The sequence below is a fragment of the Lissotriton helveticus genome, chromosome 4_1, assembly GCF_964261635.1.
Source record: "Lissotriton helveticus chromosome 4_1, aLisHel1.1, whole genome shotgun sequence".
Lineage (NCBI taxonomy): Eukaryota > Metazoa > Chordata > Amphibia > Caudata > Salamandridae > Lissotriton > Lissotriton helveticus.
Window position 1 is genome coordinate 412,846,422 of NC_136063.1, and position 15,661 is coordinate 412,862,082.

Here is a 15,661-nt window from a genome sequence, read left to right on the forward strand (position 1 = left end):
CCAGTCCTGAAGGTCCTTCGCCTGCTCGGTCTGATGGCTTCTTGCATACTGTTGGTCAACCATGCACGCTGGCACATGAGGGCGCTCCAGTGTTGCCTCCGCAGGCAGTGGTATCAGCACTGCGTAGATCTCAGGGAGTCAGTGAGGATCTCGAGAGAAACTCCATCAGTTGCCACAGTGATAACGGATGCATCCACCCTAGGGTGGGGTGCTCATCTGGGGGATCTGGAGGTCAAGGGTCTTAGGTCTCCAGAGGAAAGGTTGCTTCACATCAACCTTTTAGAGTTGCGGGCCACACGTTTGGCACTCAAGTCCTGACGGACAATACCACCGCGATGTGGTATGTCAACAAGCAGGGAGGAGTGGGGTCGCAGTGTCTCTGCAGAGAGGCTCTGCGCCTCTGGTCCTGGGTTCAGGACCACCAGATTTGTCGGTTGGCAAATCATCTGGCCGGAGTTCTGAACGTGCGTGCAGACAGTCTGTCGGCAGTTCTCGGCCGACCACGAGTGGAGGCTTCACCCGGAGGTGGTCCGGCACGTCTTTCAGATGTGGGGGACTCCTCGTGTGGACCTATTTGCCACTCGCGAGAATGCTCACTGCCCGTCATTCTGCAGTCTCCAGTATCCGATGCAAGGAGCCTTGGGGGAGGCGTTTCAGTTGATTTGGGGAAGTCAACTCCTTTACACGTTTCCTCCCACACCTTTAATTCCTCGAGTTCTGAGGAAGATTCGCCAAGACCGGGCCCGCGTTATTCTGATCGCCCCGGATTGGCCAAGAAGGGTGTGGTACACGGATCTTCTCCACCTCTCCTCTCACCCGCCGCTCTGTCTCCCTCAGGGCAGATCTCCTCTCCCAGATGGAGGGGCAGGTTCTACACCCCCACCTCCAGTCATTACACCTTCATGCCTGGAGATTGAACGGGGCAACCTGAACTCCTTTTCTCTCCCGCACGATGTGGTGGATGTCATTCTTTCGGCTAGGCGTGACTACACTAAATCCATTTATTCATGCAGATGGTCTAAATTTGTCTATTGGTGCGGGGAGAAATCTGTTGACCCTTTGAGGGCTCGTTTGTCCGATATCTTACAATTTGCTCTTTCTTTGGCACAGCAGGGTTTTGCTGTTGCCACGATCAAGGGCTATGTTTCGGCATTTATCTGTTTGCCGGATCAGCCGTCTCTTTTCAAGTCTCCTGTGGTTTTAAGGTTTTTGAAGGGCCTCACAAATAAGTTCCCTCCTACTCCCTTTATTGTGCCTCAATGAGATTTAAATCTTGTTTTAACCTTCTTGATGGGTTCTCCCTTCGAACCCTTACACAAGTGTCCCATGAGGCTTTTGTCTTTTAAGACGGTCGGCAAGGAGGATAAGTGAACTTCAAGCTCTTAGTTCCAAGTCCCCATTCTTGACCATTCATGCTGATCGAATGGTTCTTAAGACCAGGTCTGCTTTTCTCCCTAAGGTGGTAACTCCCTTCCATCTAGGACAATCTATTACCCTACCTACCTTTTATCCTTCCCCCTCACCCTTTCAAGGAGGAGGAGAGACTACACCATCTGGACCCTAAGAGGGCGGTGAGCTTTTACCTTGATAGGACTAGAGACTATAGAGTGGATGACCAGCTCTTCATTGGTTTTGCTGGCTGCAAGAAAGGAAGAGTGGTGCACAAGCGCACTCTTTCAAGATGGATCATTCTCTGTATAAAGATCTGCTGTTCTTTGGCCGGTAAGGAACATCCAGAGGGTATTAGAGCTCACTCTACTAGAGCTAAGTCATCATCTACTGCTTTGTCTAGGGGTGTACCTGTCGAGGATATTTGCAGAGCCGCGACTTGGGCCTCCCTTCACACTTTCGCAAAGCATTACGGCTTGGATACCGAGGTGAGGAGGGACGGCCACTTTGCGTGCTCTGTCCTCCAGGATTTTCTGGTATAGGAGAGTGGACACTTTCCTCCGGGAGTGGGGACTGCTGTGGGACTCTATTCACAAGGTGAGGAATCCACTGGCAGATGTATCTATCAGAAGAACAAGTTACTTACCTTCGGTAACGCTTTTTCTGGTAGATACAGTATCTGCCTGTGGATTCCTCACTGACCAGCCCGCCTCCCCGTTGTCCACTCTTCTATTCCAGAGTTTATTGTATTGTATATATTTTTATTGTCAAGGAAATGTTTTATTTCAATTGCATTCCTGCTTTTGCTTCACACTGTGTTATCTTGACATTTGTGTACTGTGTATATTTCTACTGTTGTTGGTCCGTCCGTGTGCCTCGAAGGTACGGAAAAAAGGGCGGAACTGACGTCATCACGCCGGCGTGGGCCTATTGTAGTGTCAGTGACGTCAGCGGAGTAGCGTGCGATGCCGTGCCTCTGACGTCGGCGCGAAGCTACAAAAAGAATTTCCGAATGTTGCTGACGCAAGGGGATATTCACATGGTGAGGAATCCACAGGCAGATACTGTATCTACCAGAAAAAGTGTTACCGAAGGTAAGTAACTTGTTCTTTATTTACTAGGCAAAAAGTGGGGGTGATTTTGTCAAAAAGGGCTACTTTCCAGCAGTGTGCATCTTCAGCCACACGTCTCGAACTGAAACTATTACTTGCATTATAAGTATCGTTAGTGGCGTGTAGTGCTTTTGATTAACACACACACCCACCCTCCTCCCCGGTTGCCTATGGCTATTGCATTGTTCTTTCTATTTTTATCCGTCTTTTTTTTTGGGACATCTCTCTATACATCACTTCACATTCCTCCCAAACCACTGTGTGGGAGAACAATGAAGCTGTTGACCATGCGCATTACCAGCTAAAGGAGTCACCTTACCTTGTGACTCGAAAGACTTCAAAGACAAGCACCTTGCAAACATCCGGCCGGAGATTCGATGACAAGAGTATGCACAGCATGTGCATCTACATCACTACATGCCACGCGCAGATGCTTACCGGGCAAGTAACATTTTAATTTTGCTTCACTGACTTTGCCCTGGTACTTAAGATTTTTGGGCTTAACCGATCTTTTTATTATTACAGGAATGTAGTTTCAGATATCTTGGAATTCTGAAACCTGTGTTTTTCCCTTGCTGTGTTTTTCATCTTTTTTTGGAGTATATATCCTATTGCTTTGCATATTTTAAAAAATTAATTACCATTGCCTTTAAAATAAAATAGTATTCAAAACAATATGTAAATGTGTACAGAGGAACTCTTGTTAAAGTACACTACTTTGCAGAAGAGTGATAACTAGTTTTACAACCAGAATACCTTTAAATTAATTTTCATCCCTCTTCATAGGTTGATGAAGCTGTTGCTGTATTGCAAGCTCACCAGGCTAAGGAGGCAGCGCAAAAAGTTAACAATGCCACTGGTGTTCCAAGCGTTTAGCACGTGAGTATTTGCTGTACTTCATTATGCGGAGAGGAACAGGGAATAATACATTTCTTACATAAAAATTAGGTGCAAGTAAAGTAATTGACTGTATAAAGATGCTACTCTTCTCACACTCATTTGATGCTTAGCTCATCTAAAGGTAACTAAATTGTAACTTGTAACTTAATGTGGGCATTTTGGACCTTTATGCCTGTTGACGAAGATATTTATTCTTCATTTGAAGTTACCTTATGTAGGAAGCTGGAATTTTGTTGCAGTCGCCCCACTTTTTGCCCCATTTTTTAGGTCTTGCTGAGCCAGTGCGCCTGCGCTGCTCGGAGAGAATTCAATAGCTGCTTTGGGAAGTGCTCCCAAAGCGGCGACCAGCTCGCTAGAGCGCGCACAACCATGCGCACTGCTGCGCGCGCATCCCTTGCGTGCTTCGCGTCATCGCAATCACTTTCACTTTCATAGCGATTGTGATCGCGATGACTTTCTCTTTGTGATTGTGACTAGAGGGTGAGCTGGAGAGAGAAGCTAGCTGTTCTCATCTGTCTAGTCAATCTTGATCTCATCTTCTCCTATTTTCTTGCTTTCCCTTTTTTCTTTCCAGTTCTCTAACTCCCCACATGACTTTTACATTCCTTTTCCCATCCTTATTCAATTTTCTACTAAAGCCCCCCCCCCCCCCTCTGTTGTTTCACTCGGTCATTCTGTGTTTTTCACATTTTCTCGTCTCCTTTCCACATCCTCATTCAATTTTCTACTCCCTGTGCCTCCCTCTGTTTGATTCGGTCATTTTGTGTTCTTCACATTTTCCCGTCGCCTCTTCTTTCTCTGACTTCTGTTCCACTTTTGCTCTCTTTCTGTTTTTGTCCTTACTTTGCTCTAGAATCGTCTCTCTAATTTTTCTCGGTTTACCTCTGTTGACGCGATGGACTGACACAAAGCTGTGGCAGCAGAAATTCATGTTTTCCTGGCCACATGTATGTACATCACGGGAGTGGCCCTTCCTTGGCACCTGGAAGGTTACCAATTCAGTTGTTTTCTTCTGCAAGAGGTAATCAAACATGGCACAGTAGCTCACGGTTCTCCTCTGTGCGGTATATTTTTAAATGTTGCAAGGTTGAAGATTTCTTTCTAGCAACTCTTCCTTCCTGCTCATGTGATGAACCGCAGGTGGCTGTTGACCCTTGTGTATGCCTTGTTTCTAACGAAGCCGAGTACAGTGACGGACCAACCACTAATTTGATGTGGTGAGAGTGGACGGGCTGCATAATGGCTTTGGGGATGCCTCCCTGCTAGATTAGAACTTCTTCACTGTAGATTTGCACATTCCTCCAAAATATTTTAGTTTTTTGTGTTTTATCTGCAAAGCGGCCACGTGGACTTTGGTATACTCCTCTTGAAAACAGTGCATCAAGGACGTAGGCTCGAGAACAGATAGAGTTTGAGTAAGCACTGATGAACAGTCAATTTTGCAGCGTGAATCTTTCTGGATTCACTATGCTGTGAATTATTCCGCGGTCTAGTGGCTGGGTCCGGAATCGTAGTCTTTTCTTTGATTTATTTATTTATTTATTTTTTTCGTAGCCCAGGTGGGCGTCGGTGTCCCACGTTTTGGTGTCTTTCCTGTGATGTCGGCACGCTTCCTGCTGAAGCTCCCACCCATGATTTTTTTTTTTTTTTTTCGCGGTTGGGTCTGGATCGTTCCTGAGAGGGCTCCAGACATTTTTGGAGAAATAAGACACCAAAGCCTTTTTTGGACGAAAAAAGATTGGAAAAGACCACGAGAGACGACACCATCGAAGGGGACGATGAAGAAACAGAAGAACTTCCAGAACTTCGACGTCCATCGGAGAATGGGGGCTCAGGGGGCCCCCTGAACGCAGGAGATGGACAACACACATTCAAATTCTGCCGTAACTGCCACCACAAGTACGCGCAGAAGGACCAACACCCGGTTTGCAACCTCTCCCTACCGGTCGACCACGAGAGCAAGGACTGCAACGCCTGCTCCGCCTTCACGCCGAAGACTCTTCGAGTAAGCGCGAGGCAGAGGATGGCCAACGCCAACATGCACGGCAAGGGCCAGCCACCATCCCTTCGAGACCTGGGGCTCTCAACAGACGAAGAGGACAACGTCGCCGGAGAAGACGACGACTGCATGGTCGTAGAGACCGATAAGAAGACTCCTAAAAAGGTAGGAGACTCGACGGCCCCTAAAGCCCCGAAAGACACTCGACAGTCTGACTCAGACACTCGAAAAAACGAGGGCAAGTCCAACACAAACTAGGAGCCAGTACCTGCCGATGCTCGACAGCGTCAAGGCACAGGGGGGGAGAGGCTTTCATGGAGCCTGCAACTTGCAAAGCCATCACACCCAGGACGGGGAAGAAGTACAAGCATTCCTCAAAGGATGCGCCCTACATTCAGGGATCAGTCATGGCGGACTCAGTCATTACAGCTACGGCAAGGAGGAGGGCTAACGTGCCAACAACCTCAGGGCCACCCCCAGACAAGGAGAGCAGAAGGATGGACCGGACGGGGAGAATAGTCGAACGGAATGCCGCAATGCACTGGCGCATGGCAAATTCCAACGCACTGCTCAACAGGCACCAGTACCAGATCTTAGACGAACTGGGCCAGTTACTGAAACACCTCCCTGAAGAACACCAGCAAAGGGCCGCACATCTTGTGGAAGAAGGGAAGAATGTGGCAAATTCTTGCCTCAAGATTGCCTTGGATGGGGCTGACACGGCCAGCAGACTCTTGATGATGGGCATCACGGAAAGAAGGCAAGCCTGGCTCAGGATTCAAGCCGGAAGTTCAACACAGCATCCTGAACACCCCGGTCAACGGAGAGACACTGTTCAGTGCTCCAGTGGATGACCAGCTCACCCAACTGAAGAAAGATAACGAGACTGCAAGATCCATGGGGGCCTTGCAATTCAGAGGGACAAAGAGGGGCACCCTGTCACGAAGACCTAACGGGAGGGGAGGAAACCAGCCAGGAACTTCGCACCAGGCGTTCCAGCAGTCCCACCAGTCCGACACCCAGACACAGCAGGGGCAACAAAAACAACCCTGGCAGTACCATTAAAGGGGCCAGTCCTTTCATGGGAGAGGGAATGGACGTGCACAAAATAGAAGAGGGGGTCAACAACCCGCCTATAAGTGACTGTCACTCGGCAGGTGCCCACCCATGCAAAAAATCCCGGGGTGGTGCATGGATACAACAAGGGGGTACACGAGCTGAACATCTGTGATCATGTAACACCGGTGGGAGGAAGAATAAACCTTTTCTTCCCAGAGTGGAAGAAAATAACCACAGACAAGTGGGTACTCAACATCATACAGTTCGGGTACTGTATAGAGTTGGAAAGGAGACCACCAAACAAAAAGCCGAAAAGAAGGGCGCTAGCAAGGAAGGAGCTAGAACTACATCAAAAGGAAGCAAAAGAACTCCAGCAAAAACAGGCCATTGAACCAGTACCTTACAAGGAAAGGAACAGGTGAGTGTACTCAACCTACTTCCTGGTACCAAAGGTAGACGAGACAATGAGACCCATCCTGGACCTAAGGTTCTTAAACAAGTACATAAGAACGCAAAAATTCAAGATGACGTCCCTGCAAGTGGTACTCTCTCAATTACAAGGCGGAGACTTCATGGTCACCATAGACCTCAAGAATGCCTACCTGCACATCCCAATAAACAGGGGGCACAAGCATCTACTCAGATTTATCATCAACAAAGACAACTATCAATTCACAACCTTGGCGTTCGGACTAAAATCAGCGTCAAGGGTCTTCACAAAGTGCCTCGCTGCAGTCGCAGCACACCTAAGAAAGAAGGGGTTACACGTATACCCATAACTAGACGACTGGCTAGTAAAAGCAAGCTCATACAAGACATGCAAGCGGCACGCACAAAGAGTGACAAACACACTGATGGGCCTGGGATTCTCCATCCACTGGGGGAAATCCTCAATGAAACCGGAACAAGTAAAAATCTTCCTGTGAGCACAGATCAACACCTTACAGAACAAGGTGTTCCCCCTGCGAGAAGAGAACGCTAGCGCTGCGGAAGGAGACACGACTCTACCAGAGGGGGCGGGCTCTGACCGTGAGGATGGCTAGCAAAATCATGGGCATGATGGCGTCATGCATACATCTAGTGCCAGACGTACGGCTGCACATGAGACCTTTCCAAGAATGGCTACAGGAACAATGGTCAAGCTACAGGTCGTTGGGAGGATCTAGTGGTTGTAACGCACTCAGTGCAAGAAGAGATAGCATGGTGGAACTTGTGGAACATGAGAAGGGGGAAGCCTCTGACACCGCCAACGGTGACCATCACCACAGACTCATCCCAGAAGGGATGGGGCGCTCACATGGAAAAACTCAGTGAGGGGTCTGTGGACACCAGCAGATGTGGTAAAACACATCAACTACCTAGAGTTAAAGACAGTCTTCCTCGCAATAAAGGCCTTCCAGACGAAGTTGTACGACAAAAAATTGTTGATCCAGACAGACGACACAACTGCGATGTTCTACATAAACAACCAGGGAGGGACACAATCAGCCCTGCTTTCAAAATTAGCTCTAGAAATGTGGAGATGGGCCATCCCGCTCAAGATAGACCTGCTAGCCATACACCTACCAGGGAAGGACAATGTAGAAGCAGACAGACCTCGGCATCCCACGAGTGGGAGCTCAATGCACAGGAAACAGAAGCTATTCGGCAAGTGGGGAACACCGTCAATAGACCTGTTTGCAACACGCCAGAATGCAAAATGCCGAAACTTCGCATCCAGGCAACCAGGGAATGCCCTATGGATAGGCTGGTCGAAGACATTTGCTTACGCTTTTCCGCCTATCCCTCCGATACAGCAAGTACTCAACAAGTGCAGAACCAGCAACATGACTCTGATACTGGTCGCACCGCAGTGGGCCAGGCAGACCTGGTACTCACAGATAATGGAGATGACACAGAGTGCACCCCACAGATTCGGGAGACGGAAAGACCTACTCTCCATGCAACACGGAGTGGTGCTGCACCCAGAGCCAGAGAGCCTCAGCCTAGTAGCGTGGCTCCTGAGGACATAGAGTTCGCTCATCTGGAATTACCAGAGAGTACCCTGAGGGTACTATGTGAAGCAAGAAGACCCAGCACACGAAAGTGCTATGTGTCAAAGTGGAAGCGGTTCACACTGTGGTGTAGAAAGGAAAAGCTGCACAAGAAGATGCAGAAAGACTCAACAGTGCTTAAGTACCTCACGCACCTGCTTGAGAAAAACCTGAGCTCATCCTCACTAAGGGTACACATGGCGGCGATAGTCGCGTACACAAGAGGAGAAACAGGCAAGAGCTTCTTCATATCACAGATAGTAAAGAGATTCCTGGAAGGAGCAAAAAGGATCGCACCACCAAAGAGGGTGCCACCACCGGCATGGAACCTTAATTTAGTCCTGACAGAACTCATGAAGGAGCTTTTTGAGCCAATTCATAAGGCCTCCCTACAAATGCTAACGATGAAAACAGCATTCTTAGTGGCAATCACCTCGCTGCGCAGGGTGAGTGAACTACAGGCGCTAACGTTGCAAGAACTCTACATCCAGATACATAATGATAGGGTGGTGATGAGAACGGACCCACACTTTATGTCAAAGGTGGTGTCAAGGTTCCACATCAATCAGACAATACAAATACCAAGTTTCGTCCAGAAACCAGTCACAAGCGCAGAAAGAGCACTGCACACTCTGGACGCCATAAGGGCAGTCATGCATTACATAGAGAGAACTAAGGGACACAGGAAAACAAAACAGTTCTTTGTGTCCTTCGCAAACAGTTTCATGGGGAAACCAGTAACGAAAGGTACCATTGCATGGTGGATCGCACAAACAATACAGTTGTGACGCAAGCAGGACAGGAACTGGCAGAGGGGACACGAGCCCACTCTACCAGGAAGAAAGGAGCTACGATAGCTTTCCTGGCTAACACACCCATTCAGGACATATGCCTGGCGGCAACATGGGCTTCAGTTCACAAAGCACTACTGTGTGGACATACGAATGAACAAGGAAGCACAAGTGGGACAGAAAGTGCTTCAGCACATATTCAACAACCAACGCTCATCTTCCACCCAGCCGTCACAAATACAACAAACCGCTATAAAGTCTATGCACAGCATAGTGAATCCAGAAAGATTCAAGCTGCAAAACGAATAGTTTCTTACCTGTCGGTATAGTTTTGCAGCTTGAAAATTTTTCTGGATTCACTATCGAACCCACCCACCTCCGCCAGAAAGATGAGGCTGGAGAGAAAGGTGGTAAAAACAAAGACAAGACTGAAACAGACACCTTGGAGGTTAAAGCGGTGAATCACTTACTTGAACATTGCCATAGATTCGGACACAAAACGAGAAAACAGAATCCGAAGATGGCGCCCAAGGGTGGGAGCTTTCGCAGGAAGCGTGCCGACGTCACAGGAAGGACACCAAAAGGTGGGACGTCGACACAAACAACGAAAACAAAAAAAGAAGACTACGATTCCGGACCCAACCACTAGACCGCGGAATAATGCACAGCATAGTGAATCCAGAAAGATCTTCAAGCTGCAAAACTACACCGACAGGTAAACTATTTGTTTTTCCCGAAAAACTTGAAGAAGAAAGATTGCCGCGAAATCTCATCGTTCATTGACACTATAACCGGGGACAAGAGTGGAGCTCCGATATCAACACCACAAAGTATCACATCGGTCCACAAATGGCGAGGTAGGGGACATGGCGAATATCCCTTTCAGGTTCTACCCCAAGTGCCACCACAAGAACGCTCAAAGCGACCCACATGACGTCTGCAACCTTTGCCTGCCCGAGCACCATCTGGATAAGGACTGAGGCCTGCGCGGCGTTCCTGTCGAAGACACTTAGAACACGCCGAAAACAAAGAGGCCCACTACGCCACAATGTTGCAGACCACGCAGAAAACCTCTCTGAGACCTGGGTTTCTCTAGCAACAAGGAAGAACATGAAGCACCAGCTGAATCAACACACAAGGGATCCGACTTTGAGGTTTTGGATGGGTACTCCGAATAAATCCACACCCAAAAGAACGATCCGAAAAAGACTACCATAAAAATCCATCGGAACCGAAGGGCCACAAACATGAGGAGCACAAGTCAGCCCGACGCCGAGCAAAAAGGCGATAGAGAGTAAGTCACGATTAAAAGAACCCCACAGAACCCAACCAAAGGTTACAGAGGAGGAAACTAAACCAAAAAAGCCAAAGCAGAGGGTCGAACACAAACCTGCAAAAAAAGGCACAACACGGTTGAAATCTTTCGTTGACGCTGGAAAAAGAGAAAATCTCTGGTCTCCGGCGCCAAGAGGGCTCTCAAAGTTGAAAGGAAAAGAAAAATACTCAGACGAAATGGCAACGCTCCTCCAGAAGAAAAAGGAGTTTGACGCATCGCTAAAGGAATTTTTAATCACAAAAGTACTGGTTGCCTAACAGGAGAATGTTGACGCCGAAGAGGCAGAAGACGCCAAGAGAGAAGAGGAAGGGATCCGATTCTCCCCAAAAGCCTAGAGACCAAGAACCCAAGGAATACGGGGACGTACTGGAAGAAGAGGGAATCTTCGAAAATTTCAAAGATTCGTGGAACGATCTCAACACCGAAAGCTCGGAGGAAGAAATCTGCAGTTATCCTTCAAAGCCTTCGCCTCCAGTAGACATAGCTTTCTACAATGACCTAATCAAGAGGGCGAACAAAGCGATACCAAAGGGGATGATGGACGGAACGTTAGAACAAATCAAACACTCAACCCTGTAGTGTAGTTCCTATATTCCCAATAGGCTCTGCGCATTGGAATAACACATACTATAGTTTAGACGTAGGACTGAAGTCGACTAGGTCTCTATTGTATATATTAGACTTAATTGTGAGTGCCAGCTTGCTCAGAGGTCACTAGAAACGTTCTCGAATAAACAAGAAGGGATTAGTTTCTGACAACCATATAACATGACAACTTTGTTTCCCCCGATTGAAACGTATCTCTAGTCGCGGAAACAATAGGCAGCTATTTCACTCAGTCAATCGTGGATGCTTCGTTTCACCAGAGTTGCTTTAGAAATAGAGAATCTGAAAGACACGTTAGTGATAGATTCCTTACCTTAGAATATCCCCAGGCGTCAGACTTGATCCGGAAATTTTTGAGTAGCAGTACCCTTGCGCGTCGGTAGGCGGCGTCTGCGGCTCCGGCGATGTGATGTCATCGGAGTACTTAGACGCCGCCTCCGCGTGCTGACGTCAGTTCTTCTTTTTTTCCGCGCCAGCAGCGCAGATCCGGAAAAAGTGGGATGGCAGGTTTCAAACCCTGTGAGTACTGCGACTGACTGATGTCGGTCACCGACCCTCACCGCCGGTGTCTCCACTGTCTGGGCGTCGACCACGACGACAAGAGCTGCGCCGACTGCCGGGCCTTGACTTCGAAAGCTAGGCGGGAGCGGTCCCGCAAGCGACTCAAACTCTGGTAGTCGGCCCCGCGCCGCGAAAGGTCTCGGTCCGCGGGAGCGGAGTCATCATAGCTCTGGGAGTCGACATCACTCCTCAGGTTTGAAGTCGTCAGGTAAGCAACAAGAAGTCGAAGAGACGTCATCGCTCTTCACCCCCCCCCCACCCCCCCCGACGCTCACGCGGCCGGTGGTTCGGGTGACACCGCCCACGCGGCTCCATCAGTCGCGGGCGTCGCGTCCGGTCCCACACCCTCCGGTCCCTGGACCGCACGCGACGCTGGAGGAGATCGAGCGTTTCCTCATGGCCATGAGGTCCCGCACTCCTCCGGCGGGCTCCGCGGCGCCTTCGGGCCCAGCGGACCCGTCGGGGGGCCCTAGCGGGTCGGGTGCTTCGGCCCCGACGCCGGCGGGTGCTTCGGCCCCAGCGCCGCAGGGCCCCACTGGATCCGCTTATGGATCCGGGTCGTCGCCGGTTGACATGACTACCTCACCGGCGGCGCCTCCCTCGTTCTGGCGCTGGAACGGCGCCGCTCTCGACGCCGTTTGAGAGTTTAACTTCAATGAACCAGCCCCATCATTTGACACCCCTGAATTTCAGGAGATGGGTGATGAGGAGTATTGGGAGGGGTCTGAGGACCCTCTGACACGTGAGTGTCAGTCCCAGGAGGACTGGACACGTGGACTTGGAGATGCCAGTGGTCTGGACACCTCGCCAGACACTGGTTTTGTCTCACCCCCTACCGTGGCTACGGAGGAGGGGGCAACCTACAGTGTGGTGTTGACGCGGGCGGCCAAGGCCTTGGCCCTTGAGCTCCCCGTCGCGGCCGTGAGGACTAACCTCCTCACTGAGGTCCTTAAACCGAAGTCAAGCTCGGCTGAGCCTCTGCTGCAGTTTAATGAGGCCTTAACCGACGTTCTTTTGGGCACTTGGTCCAGGCCCGCTACAGGCTCGCCTGTAGATAGGAACGTGGCCAGGCGCCACCGCCCGGCCCTGGGCGACCCTTGTTTCCTGTCCACCCACCCCACCCCTGAGAGCCTGGTTATCCAGGCTTCAAATTCCCAGACCGCATTCCCGTCGGCTCCGCCTGACAGGGAATCCAAGAGGTATGAGCAATATGGCAAAAGGGTATTCTCCTCCCCAAGTCTGGGACTGCGGTCTTCCAACACTGCATGCCTCTTGGGCCGCTACACCCACTCTCTGTGGGATACGGTCGCGGACGTGCTGCCAGAATGCCCGTTGGAGGTGCGCGCTAAACTCGGCCAGGCCCTTGTGGAGGGCCGAGGTGCAGCACGGTATTCTATCCGGTGTGGGCTGGATACCACCGACTCACTGGGCAGAGTGATGACAACGACGGTGGCGATTCGTCACCACGCCTGGTTGAGGTCCGCCAACTTCTCGGCCGATGTCCAGAATACACTCATGGACATGCCGTTTGATGGCCGTCGCCTTTTTGGCGACAAGGCAGACCATGCGCATGAGCGCTTTAAGGGCTACAGCCAGGTCCTTGGGCCTCTCGGCCCCGTGCCAGCAAACGGGAGCCTTTCGCTCCTTTCGTGGCCACGGAAGGGGCACCCCCACCGCCAGCCACGCACCGCAGACTAACGTCCAACGCGGTGGCGGCCAGTCCACACCCTCCCCCGCAGCATCCGCCTCAAAACCCTCCTAGTCCGTGCTTTCAGGCCCATGTGACGCCAGTGGGGGTCAGGGTTCGTCATCACCTCCTCCACTGGTGCACTGTCACATCGGACAGGTGGGTGCTGCAAATCGTCCGAAGGGGCTACTCCCTCCCCTTCGAGGCGACCCTTCCAGCCATGCCACCGCAATACCACCGCGTATCGGGGGATCATTTGTGACTTCTGCAGGAGGAAGTTACGGCCCTCTTGGCCAAGGGGGACATCAAGCGCATTCCTGGGCCAGAAGTAGGGTGTGGTTGCTACTCCCTCTACTTTCTGGTACCCAAGAAGGGCAAATGGGGCCTACGCCCTATCTTGGACCTACGGAACGTCAACGGCTTCCTCCGGAAGGAGAAGTTCAAAATGCTGATACTGGCTCAGGTTTTAGCTGCCCTGGACCCAGGAGACTAGATGGTAGCGTTGGACTTGCAGGACGCTTATTTCCACATCCCCGTCCTGCCGGCCCACCGGCGCTACCTGCGGTTCACGGTTGGCCACGAGCACTTTCAGTTTACCGTGCTCCCCTTCGGCCGTACCAGCGCCCCACGGGTGTTCACAAAGGTGATGGCGGTGGTCGCAGCTCATCTGCGCAGGTTAGGGGTTTCAGTCTTCAACAACCAGTCGTCTAGGTAGGCAAGGCGGGCCCGCCCCCAGACAGTCGTCAGCCAACTCCAGACTACGGCCGACCTCCTGCACCTGCTGGGGTTCTCCATCAATGTGCCGAAATCACACCTGTGTCCCTCTCAGAAGCACCTCTTCATCAGAGCGGTTCTGGACTCTGCGCAGTTTCAGGTATATCCTCCGGAACAGCGGGTTCGGGATATTCATGCTCTGATTCCGATCTTTCAGCCGTTATCCAGAGTCTCGGTCAGGTTGACGCTGCGGCTTCTGGGGCTGATGGCCTCCTGCATCCTTCTGGTGCATCACGCCCGGTGGCGGATGCGGGCTCTGCAGTGGGACCTGAAGTTTCAGTGGGCCCAGCATCAGGGCAACCTCTCCGACCATGTCCTGATCTCGGAGGGCACTGCGAGACAGCTGCAGTGGTGGCTCATGGACCGCGATTGGGTCAGCGGCAGATCCCGCTCCCTTCCCCAACCGGAGCACGTAGTTGTGACGGACACGTCCCTCCAGGGCTGGGGAGGCCACTTGGAAGAGGCGGAGATCAGAGGACTCTTGTCTCCGGCGGAGTCCCGGCTCCATATCAACCTTTTGGAGCTGCGAGTGATTCGTCTAGCACTGAAGGCATTCCTCCCCTCTGTCCGGGGGAGTATAGTGCAGGTGTTCACGGACAACACCACCGCCATGTGGTACTGCAACAAACAGGGCGGGGTGGGGTCGTGGACCCTTTGCCCAGGAGGCTCTGCGCCTCTGGCAGTGGCTGGAACATCAGGGCGTGACCCCGGTGGTTCAACAGCTGGCAGGTTCTCTGAACGCCAGGGCGGACGAGCTCAGCCGTCTGTAAATGATGGATCACGAATGGCGTCTGAACTCGTACGTGGCGCAAGGCCTCTTTCAGCAGTGGGGAGAGCCTTGGTTAAATCTATTCGCCACCGAAGAGACCGCGCAATGTCAGTTCTGCACGTTGGAATTTCCAAGGCGGTACTCACTCGGAGACGCTTTTCGTCGTGAGTGGAGTTGCGGTCTGTTGTGCGCCTTTCCGCCTATACCACTTTTGCCCAGAGTGCTGAAGAAGATCAAGCGCGACCGGGCCCAAGTCATCCTTGTGGCTCTGGACTGGGCACGAAGGTACTGGTATCCCGAGCTACTCAGTATGTCAGTCGATCCCCCGGTTCGTCTGCCTCTTCGGGAGGACCTTCTGTCGCAGCAGCAGGGGACGGTCCTCCACCCGAACCTGTCCAGTCTCCACCTCCATGCTTGGAGATTGAGCGGCGACAGTTGAGGCCATTTGACTTGCCTCCTGAATTCTGTAATGTCATTCTGGCAGCCAGGCGTCCCTCCACAAAGTCGGTATACGCCTGCAGGTGGAATACGTTTGTGGCATGGTGCACAGCAAAGGCTGTGGATCCACTTTCTGCCCCTCTTTCTGAGGTTCTTCTCTTCCTTCTTTCTCTTGCCCAGCATTGCTCTGCTCTGGGCACTATCAAG

General features: G+C 51.3%; 1 protein-coding gene across 2 annotated transcripts in view; it reads left to right on the plus strand.

The window, feature by feature from the left end:
- PABPC1 (poly(A) binding protein cytoplasmic 1) overlaps positions 1-15,661 on the plus strand; it is a 486,449-nt gene that overhangs the window by 446,204 nt on the left and 24,584 nt on the right. For both annotated transcript variants that reach the window (XM_078686948.1, XM_078686946.1), the window contains exon 15: positions 3,288-3,380. In XM_078686948.1, the coding sequence (XP_078543074.1) occupies positions 3,288-3,377 (90 nt within the window). In that variant the 3' untranslated portion in view covers positions 3,378-3,380. The remainder of the gene's footprint in view (positions 1-3,287; positions 3,381-15,661) is intronic.